This window comes from Cucurbita maxima, unplaced genomic scaffold (genome assembly GCF_002738345.1).
Source record: "Cucurbita maxima cultivar Rimu unplaced genomic scaffold, Cmax_1.0 Cma_Scf00009, whole genome shotgun sequence".
Classification (NCBI taxonomy): domain Eukaryota; kingdom Viridiplantae; phylum Streptophyta; class Magnoliopsida; order Cucurbitales; family Cucurbitaceae; genus Cucurbita; species Cucurbita maxima.
The window spans coordinates 6,057,385-6,081,910 of NW_019272025.1; the positions used below are offsets into that span (position 1 = coordinate 6,057,385).

A 24,526-nucleotide genomic window follows, 5' to 3' on the forward strand; every position below is an offset into this window, starting at 1 on the left:
TCTCACTTTAATATGTTTTGACCGATGAAATATGAGATTCAACTAAACGAGCACACCGTTTTGGCGTTTTCTTAAGCCCAAAGAAGGGGGTGGCCATGCCCATGTTGAAATTTATAAAAAAAAAAAAAAGACTTTTCTTTGGGGCTCTGCATTGACCTCTGTTCTGTCCAATTTCCTCTTTCCACACTGGGAACTGGAAATGGATGGGAAGCTTCCTTAGATGATTAAGAAAAGGGTTATAAATGGGTATTGGAAATGCTATCTTCGCAAACGCTACCTTCTTTGCCTTATGGCTTCTCGAAGCAGATCATCTTACTGCTTTCTTCTTCTTCTTATTGTTGTTGTTTTGCCAACTTCTTCCATTTCACAGCCCTTTAAAAATGTAACTCTGGGATCATCTCTCACTGCAATTCCACGCAGCGCTGACACTAATCTCTCCTACTGGCCCTCCCAATCTGGTGTTTTTGCTTTTGGGTTTCTCCCCTGGGACGCCAAAGGTTTCTTGTTGGCCATTTGGTTCAACAACATTCACGACAAAACTATCGTTTGGTCGGCTAATCGCGATAAATTGGTACCTTCAGGATCCACAATTCTATTCACTGCTGCTGGTCAACTGGTGCTCAACGATCCCGGAGGCAATCTAATATGGACCTCAACTTCCTTTCCATCTAATCACTCTGCTTCCCATGCTGCCATGCTTGATAGTGGCAACTTGGTGTTGGCTACCACTGATTCTGAAATTTTGTGGCAAAGCTTCGACTGGCCTACCGATACACTTCTACCATCACAAACTCTAAACATTGGCAAATCTCTTGTTGCTCGTTATTCAGAAGCCACTTACTCAAGTGGAAGATTTCAACTTTGGATGCAAACTGATGGGAATCTGGTGCTTTACCCCAGAGAATACCCTTACGATTTAGATAGCAGAGCCTATTGGGCAAGTGGCACTGTAGGCTCTGGCTTCCAGCTTGTGTTCAACCTCTCTGGTTCCCTTTATCTCGTTGCCGAGAATAATACCATTCTCACATACTCCATATCAAATACCCTTTCAGCACAGAATTTTTACCTCCGGGCCATTCTTGAGTATGATGGGGCTTTCAGACTGTATGCTTACCCAAAGACACGTAATTCGTCTATGCCTCAAGCTTGGTCGCAAGTATCGGACTCCGAAAACGTGTGTACCTTGGTCAATACTGGTATGGGAGGTGGAGTGTGTGGATTTAATAGCTATTGTAGTCTTGGGCGTGACCAGAGGGCAGTCTGCACTTGTCCACCAAGCTATGTCTTGGTTGATCCAGATGATGAATTTAAGGGGTGTAAACCCAACTTTGAAGCTCAGAGCTGCAATCAATCCTCTCAAGACACTGCTAACTTCCAATTTGTGGCTTTGCCAAATACAGATTGGCCTCCTGGTGATTACGGCCAATTCCGACCAGTAAATGAGGAATGGTGCAGAAACGAATGTTTGGATGATTGTTTTTGTGCGGCCGCCATTTTCGAAGATGGTGAATGTAGGAAGAAGAGGTTTCCTCTTTCTTATGGAAGAATGGATCCCAGTGCTGGCGGAAGAGCTCTTCTCAAAATTAGAAAACAAAACTCCACTTTCCAACCTAATAATCTTGTCCAGCGACGCGGGACCAAATCTACAGTAGCCGTCATTGTATCAGTTCTATTGGGAAGCTCTGCGTTTCTAAACTTGCTCTTTTTCCTACTCGCATTATTGGTTGTATGCCGATTCAGGAAAAGGATGAGGAGATCCAGGGATGTTACCGGAGACCCTTTCATTTTAGGCGTCAATCTGAGGACCTTCAGCTATGAAGAGCTGAACAAGGCCACGAGTGGATTCAGTGAGCAGTTGGGGTGTGGCTCGTTTGCCACTGTTTATAAGGGGATTATTGATTCCGGGGACAACAACTTGGTGGCCGTTAAAAAGTTGGACCACGTGGTGCAAGGGGAAGACCGGGAATTTAAAGCAGAAGTGGGCGCTATTGCTCGAACAAACCACAAGAACTTAGTTCGATTGGTTGGTTTCTGCAATGAAGGAGAACACAGAATGCTGGTGTATGAGTTCATGAAGAATGGGTGTGTTGCAGATTACCTTTTTGGGGATTCCAAACCAAATTGGTATTCAAGGATTCAAATTGTTTTAGGGACGGCAAGAGGACTCTGCTATCTACACCAAGAGTGCAGTACTCAGACCATCCATTGTGATATTAAGCCTCAAAACATCCTTCTGGACGACTCTTTTACCGCGCGAATTGCAGACTTCGGTTTGGCAAAGCTTCTGAAAAAGGATCAAACTCGAACACTGACGGCAATCAGAGGAACCAAAGGATACGTAGCTCCGGAGTGGTTTAGAAGCCTCCCCATCACAGTGAAGGTGGACGTCTACAGTTTTGGGATATTGTTGCTGGAGATTATATGCTGCAGAAGGAACTTCGAGGGAAAAGCAGAGGATGAAGATAGAATGGTGTTGGCAGATTGGAGTTATGACTGCTTCAGAGACGGGAAGATGGAGATGTTGGTAGAACATGACGAGGAAGCAAAGGTGGACCTGAAGAGAGTAAAGAGGTTCGTGATGATTGCAATCTGGTGCATCCAAGAGGAACCATCTCTAAGGCCCACCATGAACAAAGTGGTTCAGATGCTGGAAGGGGCTGTTGAAGTCTCCCTCCCCCCCGACCCATCTTCCTTCATTAGCACAACCTTCTAATTCGTTCATGCTTATTCAATAAGCTCAAATTCAGATCTATATCTTAACAACGTTTATTTATTTTAATATGAAGTGGTTTGGATACATTCGACATTGTTGCAACTCAATCACCTATTTTTTATTTGAAGCATAAGTGATTTATCAAAGCACTATGGCATGGGGTTTTAAATGGAAATACTGTAAGGAACTCCTTTTCCTGTCACTCCAGGCTCTGATTCAGGCTTCAAAAGTTCATAAGGCGCCACCCCGGCTCCATATCTGTTCTTTAGACTTGGGTCGGCATTCCTTTTATCAATTATCCCTTCTAGTTCCTTCAATCTCCCACTGAACTTCTCAAATGCCCCCTTTATAAAAGGCTCATCAGCCCATGCTTGTTCCATATCTTTTCCCATGTACTCTTCATCTGGAGAATGACTCGACAGTATGTTCAAAACAGCCGTGACTTTGGTGGCTTGAAGCTGTGTAGGAAAGGTTTCTAATAACACATTCTCTGGCTTCTTAACAAAGTACTCCCATTTCTCTTTGTTTTTTTCTTCCACGGGAACATTGATTCTAGCAATACTTGGTCGATTTGGAAAGTATCCACCGAACGAGTATTGCCCAAAGTTGACTGCCGCGTGATGCCCGGAGGTTACCCACATGATGGTGCTGACAATACTGATAAGGTCTTCTGGAGTGTTGAGAACTGGCCACCATGGTTCATCCTTCTTATCTGCATGCCCTTCTGTTCGAATCTCTGTCCACCATGCTTGAAGTTCCTCATCTGACTTAACAAGACTTGGATCTGGATAGTAGTAGTTCACATATTCTGTTGCCCAGTCTTTGATGGCATCCCAAAGGATTAGGCCATCGTTGGCAAAAGGGTAGTCTTCAATGGTAAGCTTCAGACCATGTGGTGCATTTGGGTCCTCAACTGCCAACCCCCTTCCCAGAACAACAACAACAACAACAACACAAGATAGTAAGAGAAGGAGATCACAAATTGGTTGGTTTTTTAATTAAGATGAAAGAGATTTGAAGAATAAGCACCTGTTAATCAAGTCAGCAGGCAAAGCTTCTAAGTTGAACTGCCACTGCTCTTTGTAAGCAACAGAACTAAATTCCATGGAGTACTTTCCAGGTGAAAAGGAAGTCTCAATGATCCCATTTGCATTGATGAGAGCTTGGCGAGCAAGTGCATTGATCTCCATGGTGTATCGAAAATGAGGATGCAGGAGTCTATAGATTGGGTGCATTGCACTCAGTTGTCTGTTTGATGCGATGATGTAAGGTTCTACACAACAATGAGTTCTAAGCCTACAACGACAACAAAAACAAATCGAAGTGGGAAAACTGTGAGCTTTTCACAAGAAGAATTTGACCATATTTTTAGTTTAAAAGGAAAGTGAGTATTTTTAGTTTAAAAGGAAAGTGAGTTACCAATGGCTAACAAGTTGGTGATAACCAGAGTCATGGGCTAAAACATGAGCCTTGGCAATCCTCCAAAGCCAGACGCTAGTGGCATCCCAGAAGGGTGTGAAAACCTTTTTCCACTGTGGTTTGCCATCGATGGGTGGCCTAGTGAGCTCAATAGCCAAGGGCTTTAGAGTGCTATCTGAGTGTAAGAAGAACAATGTCCTCGAACCATAGAGTGTGGTGCCTTTAAGTTTTCGCACTTTGGCTACGTATGGAAGGAGGAGATCGTGATAATCAAGTATGAATAGCCTCTTCTTTCTCAGCGCCTGCACCCCCACAAAGCATTCATTCGAAAACAAAGAAGTTGGATATATAGAATCCAAGTGTAAACGATGTCCAAGGGCTTACGTACCTCATCCAGAGTCATGAAACCTCTGATTTGTTGCTCAATTATTTTTCCGGTGATTTCTGATTCAGGAGGACCATAAACAGCAGGGTCAAGCTTACTCTTCAATGGCCATTCCTGCACTCAACTCCTCGAGGTTAGGTAACTGGGTTGTACGTTAAAGAAGGAAGTTGGTAGAGTACAGAGGATGTGATACCGTAACAAGCCTTAAGCTGTAGGGGTTGAGACCTGCGAGGGTCTGTCTAGCAAATTCCTCATCTCTGAACCAGAAGAATTTGTCCCCTGAACAAGGGGATGAGCAATATGTTGATTAGATTTTGATTTTGATTTTGATTTGGTTTTGATTTTGAACGTAGTGTTCTTACTGTCGAATGTTTCAGGAGGATGGAAACGCAAGATATCCTCCGCGGAATCAACAATAGTGTCAATAATCCTTGGAAGAAGAGTAGCGAGCTTCCAACCGCCTTTGGAGGGAGGTAATGGAACTCCGTTATCAAAAAGATCGTCAATTGCAGGGAAATGTGGGAAACGTATATCATTGTCTGTGGAGACTGATTCCAAAGCTGGTATTAACCCATTAAGCACCGAGTTGAGCGAACTTGCATTAAACGTCGCCTGTTTCAGTGCTGAGAATGCTTCGTCTCGGGGCACATAATTGTCCAAACTTCTGGATTCCGATACAGGATCTACAAATCACCCAAGTTTTTGTTTTTATTTTTTATTTTCTTTTTTGTTTTCCCTCTCAATATCATCATCCATAGTAATGCCAATAATAACATAGAAACTGAAAAAACAAACAACCTCTGGAAGCCCGTGGACGTCCGGTTCTACATCTTCGAGGATATGGAAACGGCTTTCCACCAAGCACAGGTCTTTTATACTCCAGGTTTTTGTTGGGATCTCCCAGATCGTTGTAGACATCATAATCATATATCCTCTCGTGGCTCTCACGCTTTCCAACCCCATTGCCTCGCAGAGCTTTCAGCTCTTCTTCTCTAAGCTTCTTGAGCCCCTCCGGCGTATTGGATGGCAAGTATGACTGCTCCACAAAACATTTTTTCGGTTACGTATATATACTGATGAAGCAGAGCATGGAGAAGAAGAAATGACCTTAGTGGTGAAGAAGACCCTCTTACTGTCGGGAAGGTCCTTCTCATTCACCCAAGAAGAGCAGACGAAGTGCAGAGGGCCAATGGGATGGCCTTCCAACACAATATCCTTCACATACATCTCTTTGTGATGCTCATTCTCAACAAAAATAGCTCCAATTACACCGAAATCTGGTGGAATTTTGAAGTCTGCCTCGTATGTAATCTCATCACCCTCTGCATCCTCTTTATGTGCGTAGTGTCTTATTGTTGCCTTCTCCAATCCCGTTACTGCAACACACACGCACATTTTCAAAAGTACATTGCTAAATTATATTTTATAAATTCTTCAAAATATTGTATGCTTACCTATTTGTTAAGCATCGCTTGGGGTTAGTTGTATGAGAAATGCTATTATAAATTAAATAAATAATATTTCTTGTAGGAAAAGAAAGAGAGAGTGTATTTTAAATGAAAAAAATGTGGAAGCAAGGGCACTCACCAGGATCGACCTCAGCACTGACGAGCTCCACAACAAGCGATTTACCGAAGAGATCAGCAATGTCATCAAGCCCTCGTTCCAAGTACAATCCGGTCCCCAGGGCTCGTTGGACGGTCACCAAGACTTTAACCGAAAGCGGCTTCTCCGTGGAACTGGCGACGGAGCTGGCTTTGACGACGGCAGGGCGGGCGGGCAAGCGGAGGCGATGGGAGTAGAGATTTTGTTTGGGGCTTTGGCGTTGAGGCCCCGAGCGTAGTGGAAGTAGGGGCTTGGCATGAGTAAGAAGAAATAGGCTTGGATTTACGTAGTTGAGTGGCTCTAAAGCGGAGTAGTGGGGGAGTTGAGATTTCAGCATGTTGGTCCCGAATGAAGGAAACCAAGGTAATTCCTGTAATAAGGGGGAGGGGGTCGCGTGTGTATATATAGTTGCAAATATGGGTCTAGGAGGGCAATGTGTTGTGGGATTAAAACTCGTTTGAAATGTCTTCTGCTCCTTCAAACAATTCACGCAAAAAATAAAAGGACAAGGCTCGGGTCACGTCAGGTCCTTTCAAGGAGGAGTGCACCAGAAAGATGAGCATACAAGAGCTGCTATGGAGTATGGGTCTTGCCAGCTGCCGTCCTCCAAATGGTTACTCAGATTACTACTCCTTTCAATATGTCTCTTTTATTGCACACCACCGAATAGGGTTTCCATGTGGTTATTTTTCCTCGCTAACTACGTAATATGTATTACTCATGCCTCGCACTATTTCCTTTGAATAATCTTTTTTGTTTTGTTTTTATTTTAAAAAGATAGGTGTAGTATGTCAAAACTTTAAGTCCAATTGCTAAAATAACCTAACATCAATCAAAAACTTAAATTCACATCTCCATCTTTATTCAGCTTCAACTAAAAAAAGGAAAGAGGAAGAAATATATTTCTTATAGCTAATGGGTTGATAAAATAGTTACGAAGCAGCTACTACTACTATTATTATTATTATTAACAATAATAACAACATTATTAGGCTATATAATTAGTATCGTTTATATTATTAAAAAATTCAAATATCTATTTATGACATTTGAATAGATGAGAGTGGTTAAGAAATATATTTTTTTTAAAAAAATGAAAGTTGTGAGTATTTTAATGGATTTATAAAGTAAATAATAGAGAAATAATAAATAGTGAGTGAATGAATGAATGAATGAAAAATTTGCGGAATAAAAAAGAACAGAAGTGAAAGTTATAAACTTCAAAAAATGTATTATAGTACATTTGTATAAATATCTGAATTCCGGCCAATCAAACGAATACGCTTAAAATAATTGTTGAGAGTTTCGCAATATCTTCTTTTCTCCGGAATGGGTATTTTGGATAGAATCGGACGTCTTTGTCCCAAGTTACAAGATATTTTTTTTGTACTATCTAGGAATAAAACAGCAGGTTAAATTATATCCTTAAATTCTGAAACTTATTCCAATGTATATATATATTACATAAATGATTTTGAAAACACAATGAAGCAAAGGTGGATTATTGATACAAGTCACCTCCTCTATATGTACATACAAAGGAGATGAACTCGGTAAGTAACACACTATACAAAGCTTAATGGTGTCTTTTATTGTATAAAACAATTCATGGATATTTAAGTTAGGGAGGGAGTAAGAGGGAAAGGAATGAATTGTGGTTTGTGGTTTGTATTTGTTGTCTTGTCAAGTGTTAGAATGAGAAGAGAAGTGAAGGCACGAGAAAAAGGTGTGAAAAGTGATTGTCAATTTTGGAAGGAAATATCTATTGGAGTAGTGGGGACGGGGTGCAAAGCAACCACAGCATTGTGGATATTTGATACCAATCCCACCACCTCCATTCAATTTACTTTTGGTTTCCTTGTTCTGATGATGGACATATACATAACTCCAGCCTCCTGCTTTTGCATTGATGATGGACATATCCTTAAATTTGATGTAACATGTGTTGGGGGAAATGACCTAAAGGATACTCACGTGAGACACGGTTAGAAGAATGAGAGTTGAGTTAGGGATGCTAAAACACCAAGCCAAAACCCTAACCCTTCTAATATTACTCTTTTACTTTTTCATATATATTTCCAATTGGTAATGACTTCAAAAGATAGGTATTTTTTAAAATGAAAAAGAACAGGGTAATTAACGTCGTCACAAATTTTGTTTTTCAAAAAAAAAAAACAACGTACCAGTGATGGGGAAGGACGTGGTTTAAGTGGAAACGCCTGTATGCAACTCCCTGTCCTGTATTTCATTTAATTACTACTTTTATTAGTTACCTGCCAATCAGGTCCCACCTATTTTCATTAATTTAGTCTAAATAAATTTTATCAAATTTCAATAGAGAAAAAAAAGAAGCAAGGTATTATGATCCAACGCTTACAAATAATGTGGAAAGAAATGAAATAGCGCTTACAAATAGATGTTACAAAAATTGGATAAGAACTGATTTAAAAAAGAGAGGGAAAATGATGCAAATCGGAATTCAAGAAACACACAAACAACATGCAAATTACATCTAATAATTGCTCCAAATCAAAAGCACAGAGGCGGAAGACGATTGATGAAGACGGGAGAGTGGGGGAGGAAGTTCAAGTGGAAACGCTGTATGGAACTCCCTTTCCAGTCACCCCAAAGCTTGAAGTTGGTTTCAGAACCTCATACGGGACTAGCCCAGCTCCACGCCTATTCTTAAAATTACTATCCTCGTTTTTCTCGTCGATACTTTTGTCTAGGTTATCCAACCTCCCTTGCAACTTTTGGAAGGCTTTGGCTATGATGGGGTTCTCCTCCCAGGCTGCCTCTATCTTGCTCCCAATATACTCCTCGTCCGGAGAGTGAGCCGAGAGTATCAACATTGTCTGTGCCACTGTGGAAGCCTGTGCCACCGAAGGGAAGGCTTCAAGCAACACACTTTCAGGATTGTTTATAAACTCCTCTGGAATCTGGTCGAAGTCCTCTGTGGGCATGTTGGTCCTCGCAATACTGGGTCGGCTCGGGAAATACCCTGCGTGTGCGTATTGTATGAAGTTCACAGCCGAGTGGTGTCCACACCCTACCCACGCTATGGTGGACACGATCTGAATAAGGTCTTTGGGGGTCTTTAGTGCCGGCCATCCTGCTTCTTTCTTCTTGTCTGGATGCCCCTTTTCCATGATTTCTTTCCACCATGCCTTCAGCTCCTTGTCGTTCTTTATCGCTTTCTCATCCGGGTAATAGTGGTGCACGTACTCCGTCATCCATTCCAACACCGCATCCCATAACATCAGTCCATCGTTCGCAAAAGGGTAGTCTTTGATGGCCAGCTTAAGGCCATGAGGCGCATTTTCATCTCTTTCCGCCATTCCCCTGATTTTAGATCCATTTTCATATCAATCACAAAACTCACCCCTAACCCAATTCGATCTCAAATCAAAACTTGTGTTAATAATTAGTTTTAGTAATTACCTGCGAATTAGGTCCTCAGGGAGTGCTTGGGTGTCAAATCGCCACTCCTTCTTGTACACCAAAGAACTAAATTCCATGGAGTAAGCCGCAGCAGAAAACGTGCTCTCAATGATTCCTCCGGCGTTGATGAGAATTTCACGCGCATTTGAGTTGATGCGCATATTGAATCGAAAGTGAGGATGCAATAGTCTATAGATTGGGTGCATCGTACTTAACTGTCTGTTCATGGCAATTGCATAGGGCTCCATGCAACAGTGGGTTCTAAGCCTGCACATATTTGATCAACTTGTCAAAATTAATTAATTTAATTCAACTGTCCCAAGAAACGCGTGAATTTTGTTAGCCCCGTACCAATGAATAACGAGTTGGTGAACGCAAGAATCATGAGCAAGAACGTGGGCTTTGGCGAGCCTCCATAGCCAGGCATCCGTGGCATGAGTGCTTGGGGAAAAAACTTGTTTCCATTGGGGCTTCCCATCCATCGGCGGCCGAGTTAGCTCAATACCCAGCGGCCTCAAAGTGTCATCTGAGTTTAGGAAGAACAATGTCCTTGATCCATACAGTGTCGTCCGCTTAATGCTTCTTACTTTGGTTACATATTGCATTAAAGTGTCATGGTAATCCAGTACGAACAATTTCTTCTGTGCTAATGCCTGTATAAACCCACAAAATTCTCTTTTTTTTATAAAAAAAAAAAAAAAAAAAAAAAAAAAATCTTCTCTAATTTAGTAACTTATAGCACGTTGGGTTTAATCAATTTTACCTCTTCAACAGTGATGGAACATCCGATTAATTTTTGAACCAATTGGGTGGTGAATCCTGATTCTTGAGGTCCATAATCCTTGGGGTTCAGCTCACTCATCAAAGGCAAACTCTGAATGAATTGGGACAAAATTAAGCGGGTTTTGCATATTATAGAAAGAGAGAGAGAGAGAGAGAGAGAGAGAGAGATTAATGGATTGATGGTGAAGTTGTGAGTGACCTTGACCAGCTGAATGCTGTAGGGGTTGAGACCAGCGAGTGTCTGTCTTGCAAATTCGCTGTCACTCAGCCAATTGAACTTGTCTCCTGGGAAAAATTGAAGTAGTTGTGAGGAAAATGCATTTGTTTGGTAAGCTCCATTAATACCCAAAGAAAAAGTATGGAGGCGTGGACTCACTCTTGAGGGCCTCGGGTGGTGGGAATTTAACCAATCGGGCAGGCTGGGGCTGAAGGGTAGAAGGGTCAACAAAGGGTGGGGCATGCATGGTGGAAAGAGTGGAGGAAATATTAAAGCGAAGAATTTCGTGAGGGGCGGGGGGGATCTCAATGCCATCTCGGAACATTAGGTCAATCTGAGTGAAATCCGAGAAAGGCTTTGATCCCAGCTTATCTTTCTTCCCCGGGTTCGCCGGAAACATTTTCTGCTTCACCTCTGAGAACGCTTCGTCTCGTGGAACATAGAAGCTTTCTTCACCCCTGTGCTCTGACGACGGATCTACCATTGTCCCAGCAGCATTAAATTATTGCCATTTTCTTTGCTTCTCACATTCATGCATTTTAAAATAAACATGCAATGCATTCAATTTTAGTTTAGAAGGGTACCTGATACAGCCGCAGGACGACCAGTTCTGCAACGCCGAGGGTAAGGGTACTGGGCCGAACCACCAAGAACAGGCCTTTTCCATTTCATGTCTACGTCAGGATCTCCGAGGTCGTTGTACACATCGTAATCATAAATCCTTTCGAACCCCTTACGCTCATTCTTATCTTCCGTTCCATCTGGTTTTTGGCCTCTCAGATTGGCAAGGTCCTCCGCTCTCAGCTTCACCAGCCCTGCCGGTGTGTTTCCCGGCAAGTAGGACTGTTCAAACCCCATCCACCCGCCACAAATATAATAAGAATTAATAATTAATAATTATTTAATTGAATCATATCCTTGTGATCGATGAACCAACCTTAGTGGAAAAGAAGATCCTGCGCTGGTCAGGAATCAGATTTTTGGGCTGAACCCATGAGGTACAGCTGAACGTAACCGAGTTGTGAGATGATGAGTTGGCAATAGAAACAGTGTCGATAAACCTCTCCGTGGAGTTCTCTTTCAGTTCAATAATCACTGCTCCAATTTCCCCATATCCTTTGGGAACTTGAATTTTGGCCACGTACTTGTACTCCTCCGCCGATTCATTTTGTATTGTCGCCACACCTCCGAGCAATGGCTTTTGCTGTCCATCTGTGGAATGAATGTTACACTAAGCAATAATGATAATAATAATAATAATAATAATAAAAGATAGATGGTTGTTTATTCTTGAAACAAAAGGAATAAGTTACCAGTATCCAAATCGGAGCTAGCAAACTTGAGAGAGAGGGTGTCGTCGGAAGGAAACTTTTCATTAAGTTTGGGTTTGACGGTAATAACTGCGATGATATCAACAGCCATCTCTGGTGTGTGGGGGTGTTTCATCATCAACCAAGTCCGACTCTATTTATACACTCACAAACTCAAACCCAATACCATCTCCTGTTTTCTAAATATTAATTTTATATATTTCGTGGGCATCTTCTAATTAAGTCCGACGTGGACAGCACACGTGGTTGGTGGTGGGTGGTTTATTTAATTATGTTGAAAATATGAATAGAGAAAGAACGTATTGATTTATAATATCATTTCCTTGAAAACAAAAAGAGTATATAATGCAGTCAAGTGGGCACAATCATTGATGCCTGATTTAGAGTCCAATAAAAGGAGGTAGATTTTAAAGGTTAGAAATAAAAATAATTAGACAGAAAGACTATGGTTGATAAACTAAAATAGGTACCGAATTTTGAGAGGGAGGTATTGGAAAATAAAATAAAAATAATAATAATAAAAAGGTATCGAATTTGGTCTCACATGGGCAACAGTTCAAAGTTTGCATCCGCCGCCTCTCCGTTTGTCTCACTCACCACTATTATTATTAATATTATCATTATTACGTGGTTTGGATAAGGGCGTGGCAGGGGTAGTCCGATAATATTCCCAAATAAAGCTTTCTATGAATGAAAGGTGAGCCTCCCTTCTTTCCAGGAAATGTCCTCGCATGCTCTTTCCTGAATATTTCAAACTTCAAAGCTATAGCATTAATAAACAATATAGGGCTTTAATTGTTTCTACCGTTTAAATGGGCACTCACTTGCGTGAACATCTGGAAGTTCACAAATCCAAAGCCATCGGGCGCCTCCCTCCGCTGACCGCCCCGCCTCCTCGTCTCTTCTTTCCTTTCCCAACAACCCCATCTCCTCTCTTCTTTGAATTGACTTCCTCAAAGTTATATTTATTATAAGCTTCGTCCAATTCCGAAGCAATTCATCCATCCTCTTCCCATAATAATTACATGTATGACTTCCTTTTTCTTTTCTTATTGTTTTTTCTTTTAAAATACACTACGGCAGCCTTTGTTTGACCAGAACCAAAATACACACCATTAGGATTGCGTATGTATATGTTTTTTTAATACCTAAAGGATACAAATTTAAAATATTTAAGAGTGGGATGGATGATATTATTGCCCAACTTTTCTATATTATTATTATTATTGAAATAAATATGAAAATTGAAGTGTAACCATAGATATCAATCCATCAACCAATTACTTCCCACACCAATCTTCAACTTAAGTCATAAATTCTCCATAATGGATGGTTCCAATGAAATACGGACTAACACTCGCACTTTCAAATATTTCCCTTCTTCTCATTCGGCCCACCATCTTCCAAAGCCCAGACTGGAAGTTTAACAAAATTCCTCCACTTGTGCCTCTGCCGATTGCTTGCACGTCAGACTCATAGCTCTTATTCATATTTAGTAAAAAGCGGAAGAAAGAAAGAGAAAGGGTCAGCGTCAAATGGCCAAATGATCGCCTTGTGCTTGTCGCTGCCGATCCCTCATTCCATTTGTTCTTTACCAACATTTTTAACTCACAAACAGAATATTTGGAGTTTAATTCTCGGAGTCTCCCAAGTAGCTCACAAACCTGCGATTCCGGATTATTCTATTCTTAACTCGTCACCATCTATGAAACTATTTTGCCCATTTGGCACTTACTTACTTCACCCTTTTCGCGGAATACGACACTCCTCAGCTTTTAACTAACCAATTCGTATCCGCGCTTGTATAAGAATACGATGATGTTGGGCAGGTTCTGTTGGTAATTGAACAGAGATGTAAGACTTGTTTGATTTGAGAAGTTGGTTTTTGGTGGCTGAAGTGAATATAGTGTGTGATGATGGATACAGGCAACTCATTAGAAGATCAGTTCTCTAAGCTTCACCCTTCCCTTCCTCTGAACACTAGGATTGGGATTATAGGAGGTGGTCCAAGTGGCTTGTCAGCTGCTTATGCACTGGCCAAGCTTGGTTACAGTGATGTAACTGTCTTGGAGAAGCATCAGGATGTTGGGGGCATGTGCGAGTCTGTGGAAATTGAAGGTACAACTTACTTAATACTCAATGCATGACATGGTTGTTATGAGATTCAAGTTCACACACAACTAGCATTCACCCTTGTTACAGGTAAAATATACGATTTGGGAGGTCAAGTTCTTGCTGCAAATAGTGCTCCAACAATCTTTCACCTCGCCCAAGAAACTGCCTCTGAATTGGAAGAGATGGACTCCCATAAGCTAGCCCTCATTCATACTTCAGGGGAATATCAAGACATAGGCGTTGCAGACGATTATACCTCCATTATCTCACTCACCTTAGAACTCCAGGTTAGTTTCCTCTGCTGCTATGACTGGAATCTTTGAATACTAGTATACTTATTTAGTGTTGGAAGTTGGAATTCTACTGTACAGGACAAAGCGAAGGATTCAGGACACATTGGTGTCCATGCTGTGAGTGCATTTGCATCTGACTTAACTCCTGCGTATCTTGAGGCTCATGGACTGACGTCTGTCCCAAAGTCTGTGGCTTATGGTTACACTGCTTCTGGATATGGGTTTCTGCAAGACATGCCTTATGCCTATGTGCATGAGTTCACCCGCACATCAATGGCAGGTAAAATACGACGCTTCAAAGGTGGGTATGGGGGCCTGTGGAAGAGGATCAGCGAGACAATTCCAATCAAAGTTCATTGCAACACCGAAGTAGTGTCTGTCAGACGGAGTTTTAAAACTGTAACTCTTCATGTCATGGACCTTGACACAAATCTCACAAGTTTGGAGTTTGATAAGATTATCATCTCTGGTTCATTTCCTTTTAGAAATGGTAGAACTTACAGGTCCTCCACCACAAAATCGTCAGGTTTTGAATGGATTATTTTCAGCTCTCTTTGACCATGTCTCCTTTCTATTCTGTCCTTCCTTTTATAAATAGGTCTATATTGATATTATTTGCAGAAGAAGGAGCTGAGACAATGGATATGAGCCACCTCGAAAAGGAGCTGTTCACTAAAGTATACACAATTGACTATTACACCACAGTTCTGAAGATAGAAGGCCTAAATCATTTACCGCTTGGTTTTTATTACTTTGGGGAACATATGGACAATCCGGAAACAATTGGATACCCGGTTGCCATGCAGAGATTCTACGCAGACACTGATATATTCCTGTTCTGGTCTTATGGGAACTCAGCCGACATTACATGTCCAAAAGTGGCTGAGCTGGCAATCAACACAGTTAAGAAAATGGGGGCAGAAGTTAAGAAGGTGATGCTGCAAAGAAGATTTAAATATTTCCCCCATGTTTGTAGCAAAGGTAAGTAAAGTTATCTAAATAATTTTCCACTTCCCAAGATGAGATGCTGATATATGTTGAAGCCTTCGCGCAGATATGGAGGACGGATTCTACAAGAGATTGGAATTGGAGCTACAAGGTTCATTGAATACTTATTACGTAGGAGGGCTTATGGCTTTTGAACTTACAGAGAGAAATTCTTCATACGCCATGACACTCGTATGCAAGCACTTCGCAAACAACTCTTCTCCCATGTTTTCTTATGCTAAGGTGATCCCAATAATGAATGTCAGTTGAATACACAAAAGAAAAAGTGTCTTTTTTTTTTTTTATCTGTACTAAACTGAAACATGTCGCATCTGCAGTCCATGTTTCTCTTACAATCAAAACGAGAAAGGGATGTTAAGGGGTTAGGCGAATTACCAGGAGTGGAGTTTCCCGATTTGAACTCACTGGATGGGTATTTAAGGCACTGGGGTTCACATCATGTCACTCGAGATAGAGTACTTTACACTTGGCTTAATGAAGAAGGGTCAGTGTTAGGCCAGCGGACCTACAGAGAGCTTCATCTCAATGCTTCTTGCATTGCTCAAAAGCTGCTATCAAACCAGAAGCCTCCAATAAAATCAGGGGATCGGGTTCTTCTCATATATGTTCCTGGCCTCGACTTCATTGACGCATTCTTTGGATGCTTAAGAGCTAAGGTTTTACCAGTTCCAGTTCTTCCACCTGATCCCTTCCAAAGAGGTGGCCAAGCACTTTTGAAAATCGAATACATTGCAAAATCATGCGGTGCAGTCGCAATTCTGTCGACCCTTAGTTATCATTCAGCAGTTAGAGTTGGCAAGGTGAAGAATATGATTGGCTTGATGAGAGAAAATGGAAAGTCTTCAGCTGTGTGGCCTAAACTTCCATGGATGCACACTGATAGTTGGATAAAGAAATTTGCCAATTTGGCTCCAGATGCGATGACTAACCAATCTGAACCTCACTCAGATGATGTTAGCTTTCTGCAATTTACGTCTGGGTCAACAGGTGATGCAAAAGGAGTCATGATTACGCATGGTGGCCTCATTCATAACGTGAAGTTGATGCGCAGAAGATACAAGAGTACTTCAAGGACAGTACTTGTTAGCTGGTTACCTCAATACCATGACATGGGGCTGATTGGTGGACTTTTCACTGCTCTTGTGAGTGGTGGAACTGCAATCCTTTTTTCTCCAATGACATTTATAAAAAACCCCCTTTTGTGGCTTCATGTTATGAGCACATATAAAGCTACTCATAGTGCAGGTCCCAACTTTGCCTTTGAGTTGGTGGCTCGAAGATTGGAGGCTAACAAGGGCAAGGCTCAGACATATGACCTTTCTTCCATGGTTTTTCTCATGATTGCTGCCGAACCTGTTCGGAAAACTACTTTGAAAAAATTTCTTGAGTTCACTAGCCCTTTTGGCCTAACTGAAGAGGTGATGGCTCCAGGTTATGGATTGGCAGAAAACTGTGTATTTGTGAGTTGTGCTTTTGGAGAAGGAATTCCCATCTTCATAGACTGGCAAGGGAGAGTTTGTTGTGGATATGTAGATCAAGGTAATGCAGATATTGACATACGAATAGTCAATCCAGGGACTGGGACGGAGCTTGAAGAAGATGGAAAGGAAGGAGAGATCTGGATCAGTAGTCCAAGTGCGGGAATTGGATATTGGGGAAGGAAAGAATTGAGCCAAGATACTTTCAGAAATGAGCTCCAAAACCATCATGGACGGAGATATACTAGAACTGGCGACTTGGGAAGAGTAATCGATGGGAAGTTATTCATAACTGGAAGGATAAAGGATCTGATCATTGCAGCAGGAAGAAACATCTATCCAGCAGATGTTGAAAAGACAGTTGAGAGCTCATCTGATCTACTACGCCCAGGTTGTTGTGCAGTCATTGGTGTTCCAGAAGAAATCCTGATGGAAAAGGGTATTCCAGTTCCTGATTGTTCTGACCAAGTTGGTCTGGTTGTGATTGCTGAAGTCAAGGATGGTAAGCCTGTTGCTAAGGATATCATTGACCAAATTCAGAACCGTGTGGCAGAAGAACATGGGGTTAGCGTTGCTTCAGTTAAGTTGATTAAGCCTCGGACCATCAGTAAAACAACATCAGGAAAAATAAAGAGATTTGAATGCCTAAAACAGTTTGTTGATGGAACTCTTAATGTAGTACCGGAAGCAATAAAGCTCAGGAGGAATTTTCTTCGATCCTTCAGTACAGGGACATGTAAGGAGGGAAATACGCCTCGTCCTCAACTAACAAACCTGTCAAGAGCTTTTGTTCAGCCTTCAGTACAGCCAGGTCCCAGAATAAGTAATAAGGATATTGAAGAGTTTTTGAAAGGGCTGGTGTCTGAACTGACAAATATTCCCATTAACAAAATTTGTGCCACAGAAAGCTTATTGTCATATGGAATTGATTCAATTCTGGTGGTTAGGGCAGCCCAGAAGCTTTCTAATTTCCTAGGAGTGCCAGTTGGGGCTGTAGATATTTTCACGGCAACTTGCATTGCGGACTTGGCAAGCATCTCCGAGAATATTTTGACCAAGAATCATGCACAATCAACAAAAAATACAGCCAATCCAACATTTGAAACAACTTGTGCATTGATCGAGATGGAAAAGATTTCCTGGACTCGCCGATTCGGTATCTGGTTTTTCCAACTTCTTGCTCTCATACTTGTTGCTATGATGCTGGCCTTTCCTGCTTATTTATCAATTTCAGCTTTCATTAGTTCCATGCCTATTCTCCACACCTTCACAGATCACATTCCTTTGATGAATTATCTATTACCCTTGACTCTAGCTCCTCTAGCATGGATTCTTTGCATAGTTTCTTCTTGCATGTGCATCTCATTCCTTGGAAATTCTTTTCTAAGACCAAATTATGCTCTCACCCCTGAAGTCTCCATCTGGTCTATGGATTTTGTCAAGTGGTGGGCGTTCTACAAAGCACAAGAGGTTTCTTCTAAAGTTCTAGCTGTGCATTTAAGAGGAACCGTGTTCCTAAAATACTGGTATGAAATGTTTGGAGCAAGGATAGGGTCCTCGGTTATTCTCGATACCATAGGTATCACTGACCCCTCTCTGGTATCTATTGGTGATGGAGTTGTTATTGCAGAAGGGGCTTTGATTCAAAGCCATGAGGTCAAAAATGGAGTCTTGAGCTTTCTTCCAATTAGAATTGGCCAAAATTCTTCAGTGGGACCTTATGCTTCAATCCACAAAGGTGCCATTTTAGGAGAAGAAGTTGAAGTTCCAGCTCTTCAAAAGATTGAAGGCATCGTAACCACTTCAGTTATCGGAAATCTTGAAAAGGTATAGCACATCCTATAGTTGTTCTTGCATCAAATATCAATTTCCATTACGTACCTTTTACTTATCTCTTTTTGTTCTGTTGCCATATAGTTAAGCAGTTCGACATAATTCCATTCTATATTGGATTTCAAGCGTACTTCAACACGTAGTTCTTATCCTACTTTCAGGCTTTGCACAATCAAATAGCTACTTACATTCTGCAATAACCAACTTCTTATCTACGCTAAAATACTGATATAAGCTCCTCTTTGAAATATATATATATCAGCGTAGCAAGCCACAGAGAACTGCAGGCGAAAGACAGGAACTTGTGGCCATTTATCACTTCTTGGGAATCTACTTACTTGGCTTTCTGGGCTCACTTTCTGCAGCTATTGTCTATTACTTCTACATTTGGCTATCTCAAAGCTCTCCTTCACTTCAACATCTTGCATTTATTTGCTTAGTTGGAGCCTTCCACTGGATGCCATTCACTGTAATTGCTTATGCTACCATATTTGCTGAAGTCCCATCAAATGCAACTAGCTCTGCCATCTTGTTTTCCTCCATGTACTTATTTCACGGCATTATATTTTGTATCCTCACATTTGTTATGAAAAGTCTTCTCACCAACAAGTCTAAAATGGAGCAAAACCCCCTAAAGATTTGGCTTTGCCATCGAATTATCACTGCCAGCCACCTTAGATTTGCTAACCTCTTGTCTGGAACAGAAGCCTTCTGCATATACCTGCGCCTTCTAGGTGCAGTAATTGGCAAGCATTGTTCAATCAGAGCCATCAATCCAGTATTGGATCCGGAACTAATCTATATCCATACTGGTGTTCATCTCGGTGACTTCAGCAGGATTATTTCTGGATTCTATTCAACTGGTGGTCTTTCTCGTGGGAAGATTGAAATACAAGAGAATTCTGTTATAGGCAGCCAAAGTATAGTCCTTCCTGGCACAGTGATTCAAGAAGACGTTATTCTTGGTGCACTCTCGGTTGCCCCAATGAACTCAACGCTCATAAAGGGAGGAGTTTATGTTGGTTCTCGAACTCCAGTCATGATCAAGAATACTATGCACATGTTGGATGAAAGAATAGAAAAGATGGACACGAAATACAAGAAGATAGTTGGCAATCTGGCTGCAAATTTAGCTGCTACAACTTTGAAAGTCAAAACAAGGTACTTCCATCGAATTGGTGTTAGTGGGAAGGGACATTTAAAAATTTATGACAACATTAAAGGTTTACCTGATCACAAGATATTCTCTGCTGGGAAGAGTTACCCTGTGTTCATCAGACATAGCAACAGCTTGAGTGCCGATGATGACGCCAGGATCGACGCTCGTGGAGCAGCATTGAGAATACTTTCAGATGGATCAGACTCCACCCCACTCCTTGACTTGACATTGAAAACAGGCAATGCATTCTACGCAAGGACAATTGCAGACTTTGCAACATGGCTTGTGTGCGGACTTGCTGCAAGAGAAGAGCATGTCAAGAAAGTACCTCATATCCGTAATGCAGTATGGAATTCTCTTCGTTTAGCCGACTCATATACAGAGCTACATTATTACTCAAACATATGCCGGCTGTTCCGATTCAAAGGTGGACAAGAAATGTACGCGAAATTAAAATTGAGGCCTTACGATAGAACAATCAATGAGGATTCCGGTAAGGTTGAGCCGATTGGAATTCTCCCACCAGAGACAGGTGCAATTCCAAGAGCCGATGATGACAAACGGCCGTTGCTGTTTTTGGCCGAAGATTTCCTTAGTCGTGTGAACTCTCCTGGAGGTGTTCGTTACGTTTTTCAGCTTCAAATGCGTCCAGTTCCACAAGATGAGGCTGATCAAGACATCGCACTTGACTGCACCAAACCCTGGGACGAGACTGAGTTTCCATTGATAGACATTGGAGAAATTGAAATCCACCAAAGTCTATCAAAAGAAGAATCTGAAGCACTGGAATTCAACCCCTTTCTCCGATGTGACGAGGTTGACGTCATTTCAGCTACATCAGTCTCCCAGAGTGCTTCAATCGATCATGGCCGTTCATTGATATATGAGATTTGCCAGCATCTGCGAAATGGAAGTCCTCTCCCAGAGGCCTGGAAAATCTTCCTTCAACAATCAGACACAAAAGTAGATCTCTCTGGCTGTCCAGTGGCTGCAGCTTTGAAGGAAAGGGGCAAGGAAAAGGCGGCGCTGGACAGGACTTGGTATCAGAACTTCTGGCTTACATTCTGTCAACCACTATTACAAACAGCCCTGCCTTATTACATCGTAGGTTTGGCCACCTTTTTTCCACTGGCTTGTGTTGTGCACCTGAAGGAAGACAAGAAACTTCCATTGCATTGGTTACTTCCATTGATGTGGGTGTCTTCTGGGATTATAGCTGCACTTTGTTGTGTCGTAGCGAAATGGGTTCTTGTGCAGAGGAAGAAAGAAGGGGAATCAATAGGAATTTGGAGCATACGGATTTTCATGGACACAATATGGCAGGGCATTAAAACAGTGGTGGGAGATTATTTCATGGAAATGACAAGTGGGAGTTTCATATTTGTGGTGATAATGAAGTTGATGGGTTCAGATGTGGATTTGGAGCAAGGGGGTTATGTGGACAGCATGGGAGCTTTGTTGAATCCTGAAATGGTGAAGATCCACAGAGGCGGTAGTGTGGGAAGAGAAGCATTACTATTTGGACACATATATGAAGGAGGAGGGGAAGTCAAGTTCGGAAATATTGAAATTGGAGAAGGTGGCTTTGTGGGTAGCAGAGCAATAGCCATGCCGGGAGTAAGGGTGGAGAGTGAAGCAACTCTTGCGCCTCTCTCTTTGGCCATGAAAGAAGAAATCATAAGGGCAAGTTAGATTAGAGTTGTTGATATCACCTTTTTCTGGGTGATTGAATAATAAATTGTTGTATGAATTTAGATATAAGTATACAGGTTGCTGCTCTTTGTACTCTTCTTTCTTACTCATACATAAAATAAAAGGAACCAAGAAAAAGTGAGGTCACTATTGTTTATGATATCGCAATCATAGAGATGTTTATGAACACAAATCAAAATGATGGCACAAACAAAAATGAAGTCGGGTGTAAAAAAACGCAGAAAGAAGAAATAAATAATATGATTCCGAAGTACTGCTATCTCATAGAACCGTACATTACTTTGGAACAACTTTCTCAATATGCTGAAGGGTTCTGGCTTAATTAGAAACAATTTCAGATTTTTCATGTTATTTGATTAAAATTTATAGATACCCATTTCGTTTTGTAGCCTGATCAGTCCAAAAGTTTTTAAGTGTTCCTAATCAATCATCACAATGTCGTGGAAGTACTACTCTCATACGTAACGTACTGCAGCAATGCCTGCGCACCCAGATGCAGAAGATTTTGAACTTCCCTTGTGGTGAATACAATGAGCATAATTAGAAACACAAATTCAAAATCCTTGGCCAAGCCATTCTCCTAGCAACAATTCCATCCAATAGGAAAAATGAATACTGAACTAGCTGGGGGAACAAGACTCTAGGCTAACCTTCTGAGGGTTGGCAAGACCAACATCAGCAAACCAATCTGCAAGCAAATCTAATGCTTGTCCGTTGGAATATCTATATCCTTAAACATTGGGCTATCGACTCCCACGCCCATCGCATTCAAACCATTATCAACATAAATAACAGCTCCGGTAATGGCAGAAGCCAGAGGTGATGCCAAGAAGGCAGCTGCGTTCCCCACCTCCTCTGTTTTATCATATTAAAAAAGGTACCATTTCAGCATGAATAATGAGCATGTACAAAAAAATTGATGGAATATTTACCAGCAGATAATTCTTTCTGCAAAGGTGCATTGGCTGATGAGTAATCAATCATCATGTCAATAAACCCAATTGCTTTTGCAGCTCGACTTCTTAGTGGGCCTGAACACAAGCAGGAAACGAATATTAGAGTAATGACTTCAGGAGATTCCATGTGGAAATTCGCATATAGCAGCTTTAATCATATTTTGATTTCCGGAAAGAACAAAAAACACACTAACCAATATGACTCGAGAGAAAATAATTTGCCGTCAGCAGATATGCTGCTTTTTCATAAAAATAAAAAAGAAGGGGGGAAAGACAGAAGGCAGAAAATACCAGCAGATATAGTGTTCACTCTGATTTTGTGCTTTCTTCCAGCTTCAAAAGCAAGTACCTAGAAGAATAGTAATCACATTCCGACATACAACACTCTCATCATCGTAAGAAAGAATGGTTCCAGCCCGACAGAAAGAGAGAATAGAGGGAGAAAATCTTACTCGTGTATCACTCTCCAAAGCAGCTTTGGCAGAACTCATGCCACCTCCATACCTGAATTAAGAATTCCATTACAATGTTATATAAGTGAAATTTTGATGATACAAACCACCAAACAAACTTTATTTATTTATAAGAGAAAACTGTAGCTTAATTAAGAAGAGAAGGCAAAGCATATTTTCTTTGAATATAGGGTTGCCAAGCAAACATGTTACATACATACCCTGGAATGATCCTTTCAGATGCTATGTACGTGAGGGATAATGAAGACCCACCTACAACAAAAACCAAAGTTTCCTTTTAAATATTTTCCTTGCTTCGCGTAACATGTAACTAGAAAAATAAAAGATATGGCACTCATGTGCAAGGTAAAATCAAAATCCTTTGATGGAAATATTTAAACCTGCCTGGATTAATAATCGGAACAAAATGCTTCAGTAGAGATATATAAGAGTAGCTTGATGCGGATAAAGCTGCTAGATAACCATTCCGAGATGTCTCCAACAGAGGTCTTGTTACCTATTATCAAGAGCATCTTTGTTTCAAGGAAAACAAGCAAGATATGAAAATCAATTATTGAACTAAACCTCCTAGTTAAATACCTCCGGTCCATTAGCAAGGGAGTGCACAAGAATGTCAATGCTGCCAAAGTCTTGCTTCACAGACTCAGCAACTTCCTACAAGATGGTTTAGAAGTAGCCAGAGCATTAAAATTGGAAAAATGCAATTATGGAAATACATCAGATAGATTCAATGAAAAATGACAACAAGACTTGATCAAATTTTGGCATAGTTGATTCCTGAGACATGCTCGTGCATATAAAACAAAAGACACTTTCTACTTGGCTTTTGGTAAACTTCAAATTCATTCACATGGACAAGCTACCATATTGTTCAATATAACTTTTCTATATAGAAGCTTTGGATTGGAAGGGAACTAGTGTGTGTACCTTTACAGTCCAATTTGAGGATCCGGCATAGCGTTTATTTGTTTTTATCTGCATGGATGGGAAAAATAAACATGTTTAACACAGAAAATCAGAGCATAAAAGATTTATCTAGTCAATTAGAGATTACTAAATTACATCTTCAGGAACATCGTCAGGGCTGTCGAAAACTGCATCGAGAGGGTATACTTTTGTGATCTCCATAAGAGAACCATCAGGCAGTCTGGAATATCAAACAATCGTTAGGAGGGAAATAAAACTTTATTCAAGGATAAAAATAAGAATGATATCTTACACTCGTGATTCATCGAACTTTCCACGTCTGAAGCTGGATTCAAAAATGTTCAAGGCCTAAACAAGAAAATTTTCAAATACTAAACATTGACATACCAGAGAGCCAAAAAGATTTATGTTTCCCTTGGGTAGAAGTGCAAAAAAGCAATTCATCAACCATCTGAGTTAGCTATTTCACTTACAGGCACCCATGTGCCGACAAGAATTTCAGCACCAGCCGCAGCAAGAGATTTTGCAATTGCCCACCCATATCCATTATCATCAGCTACACCAGCGATAAATGCTCTCTTGCCTACAGATAAGAAAATTAGGTTCGTTGAAAACTTTCATGTTAGTTCATTTTCAAGTATTTCATGCCTCGTTATGAGAGAAAAAAAAAAAAAAAA

At 41.0% G+C, this 24,526-nt stretch overlaps 6 protein-coding genes across 6 annotated transcripts in view; 3 read left to right on the top strand and 3 right to left on the bottom strand.

Moving 5' to 3' along the window:
* Positions 1–112: 112 nt before the first annotated feature.
* Positions 113–2,799, top strand: LOC111483583 (G-type lectin S-receptor-like serine/threonine-protein kinase LECRK3). Its single transcript, XM_023129778.1, has one exon. The coding sequence runs from the start codon at positions 221–223 to the stop codon at positions 2,711–2,713; it is 2,493 nt and encodes an 830-aa protein (XP_022985546.1). The 5' UTR covers positions 113–220; the 3' UTR covers positions 2,714–2,799.
* LOC111483582 (linoleate 13S-lipoxygenase 2-1, chloroplastic-like) lies at positions 2,756–6,502 on the bottom strand. The gene is made up of 9 exons (XM_023129775.1): positions 6,105–6,502; positions 5,625–5,893; positions 5,316–5,553; positions 4,880–5,200; positions 4,711–4,796; positions 4,521–4,631; positions 4,133–4,434; positions 3,743–4,009; positions 2,756–3,637 (listed from the first exon to the last, which is right to left on the bottom strand). The coding sequence occupies exons 1-9, from the start codon at positions 6,457–6,459 to the stop codon at positions 2,878–2,880; spliced, it is 2,709 nt and encodes a 902-aa protein (XP_022985543.1). The 5' UTR covers positions 6,460–6,502; the 3' UTR covers positions 2,756–2,877.
* Positions 6,503–8,517: 2,015 nt separating this feature from the next.
* LOC111483812 (linoleate 13S-lipoxygenase 2-1, chloroplastic-like) lies at positions 8,518–12,021 on the bottom strand. The gene is made up of 9 exons (XM_023130129.1): positions 11,877–12,021; positions 11,501–11,775; positions 11,148–11,406; positions 10,723–11,040; positions 10,546–10,631; positions 10,327–10,437; positions 9,915–10,216; positions 9,564–9,830; positions 8,518–9,464 (listed from the first exon to the last, which is right to left on the bottom strand). The coding sequence occupies exons 1-9, from the start codon at positions 12,010–12,012 to the stop codon at positions 8,708–8,710; spliced, it is 2,511 nt and encodes an 836-aa protein (XP_022985897.1). The 5' UTR covers positions 12,013–12,021; the 3' UTR covers positions 8,518–8,707.
* Positions 12,022–13,338: 1,317 nt separating this feature from the next.
* On the top strand, positions 13,339–18,443 carry LOC111484046. The gene is made up of 7 exons (XM_023130458.1): positions 13,339–14,012; positions 14,097–14,296; positions 14,381–14,828; positions 14,924–15,283; positions 15,357–15,532; positions 15,628–18,314; positions 18,422–18,443. Exons 1-7 carry the CDS (start codon positions 13,808–13,810, stop codon positions 18,441–18,443), a joined length of 4,098 nt encoding a protein of 1,365 aa, XP_022986226.1. The 5' UTR covers positions 13,339–13,807.
* A 706-nt stretch (positions 18,444–19,149) lies between these two features.
* LOC111483685 lies at positions 19,150–21,619 on the top strand. Its single transcript, XM_023129943.1, has one exon. The coding sequence runs from the start codon at positions 19,163–19,165 to the stop codon at positions 21,470–21,472; it is 2,310 nt and encodes a 769-aa protein (XP_022985711.1). The 5' UTR covers positions 19,150–19,162; the 3' UTR covers positions 21,473–21,619.
* Positions 21,620–21,889: 270 nt separating this feature from the next.
* Positions 21,890–24,526, bottom strand: part of LOC111483686 (enoyl-[acyl-carrier-protein] reductase [NADH], chloroplastic-like) — a 4,446-nt gene continuing 1,809 nt past the window's right edge. The window contains exons 3-13 of the mRNA XM_023129944.1: positions 24,323–24,432; positions 24,142–24,197; positions 23,985–24,069; positions 23,850–23,897; positions 23,502–23,576; positions 23,307–23,418; positions 23,123–23,174; positions 22,902–22,953; positions 22,741–22,798; positions 22,426–22,524; positions 21,890–22,348 (exon numbers count right to left, since the gene is read on the bottom strand). Of these exons, the coding sequence (XP_022985712.1) occupies positions 22,194–22,348; positions 22,426–22,524; positions 22,741–22,798; positions 22,902–22,953; positions 23,123–23,174; positions 23,307–23,418; positions 23,502–23,576; positions 23,850–23,897; positions 23,985–24,069; positions 24,142–24,197; positions 24,323–24,432 (902 nt within the window). The 3' untranslated portion in view covers positions 21,890–22,193. The remainder of the gene's footprint in view (positions 22,349–22,425; positions 22,525–22,740; positions 22,799–22,901; positions 22,954–23,122; positions 23,175–23,306; positions 23,419–23,501; positions 23,577–23,849; positions 23,898–23,984; positions 24,070–24,141; positions 24,198–24,322; positions 24,433–24,526) is intronic.

Bases quoted from the DNA above. Each gene is read 5' to 3' on its own strand.
- LOC111483685 (XM_023129943.1), top strand. From the start codon at position 19,163: ATGTACTTATTTCACGGCATTATATTTTGTATCCTCACATTTGTTATG.
- LOC111483812 (XM_023130129.1), bottom strand. From the start codon at position 12,012: ATGATGAAACACCCCCACACACCAGAGATGGCTGTTGATATCATCGCA. The intron at 11,407-11,500 runs GTTGGTTCATCG...GGGTTTGAACAG, and splicing joins GGATCTTCTTTTCCACTAAG to TCCTACTTGCCGGGAAACAC. The intron at 10,438-10,545 runs GTCACTCACAAC...CAATTCATTCAG, and splicing joins ACAGCATTCAGCTGGTCAAG to AGTTTGCCTTTGATGAGTGA.
- LOC111484046 (XM_023130458.1), top strand. From the start codon at position 13,808: ATGATGGATACAGGCAACTCATTAGAAGATCAGTTCTCTAAGCTTCAC. The intron at 15,284-15,356 runs GTAAGTAAAGTT...GCCTTCGCGCAG, and splicing joins CCCCCATGTTTGTAGCAAAG to ATATGGAGGACGGATTCTAC. The intron at 15,533-15,627 runs GTGATCCCAATA...TCGCATCTGCAG, and splicing joins CCATGTTTTCTTATGCTAAG to TCCATGTTTCTCTTACAATC.
- LOC111483583 (XM_023129778.1), top strand. From the start codon at position 221: ATGATTAAGAAAAGGGTTATAAATGGGTATTGGAAATGCTATCTTCGC.
- LOC111483582 (XM_023129775.1), bottom strand. From the start codon at position 6,459: ATGCTGAAATCTCAACTCCCCCACTACTCCGCTTTAGAGCCACTCAAC. The intron at 5,894-6,104 runs GTGAGTGCCCTT...TGTGTGTTGCAG, and splicing joins CAGTGCTGAGGTCGATCCTG to TAACGGGATTGGAGAAGGCA. The intron at 5,554-5,624 runs GTCATTTCTTCT...TTTGTGGAGCAG, and splicing joins GGGTCTTCTTCACCACTAAG to TCATACTTGCCATCCAATAC.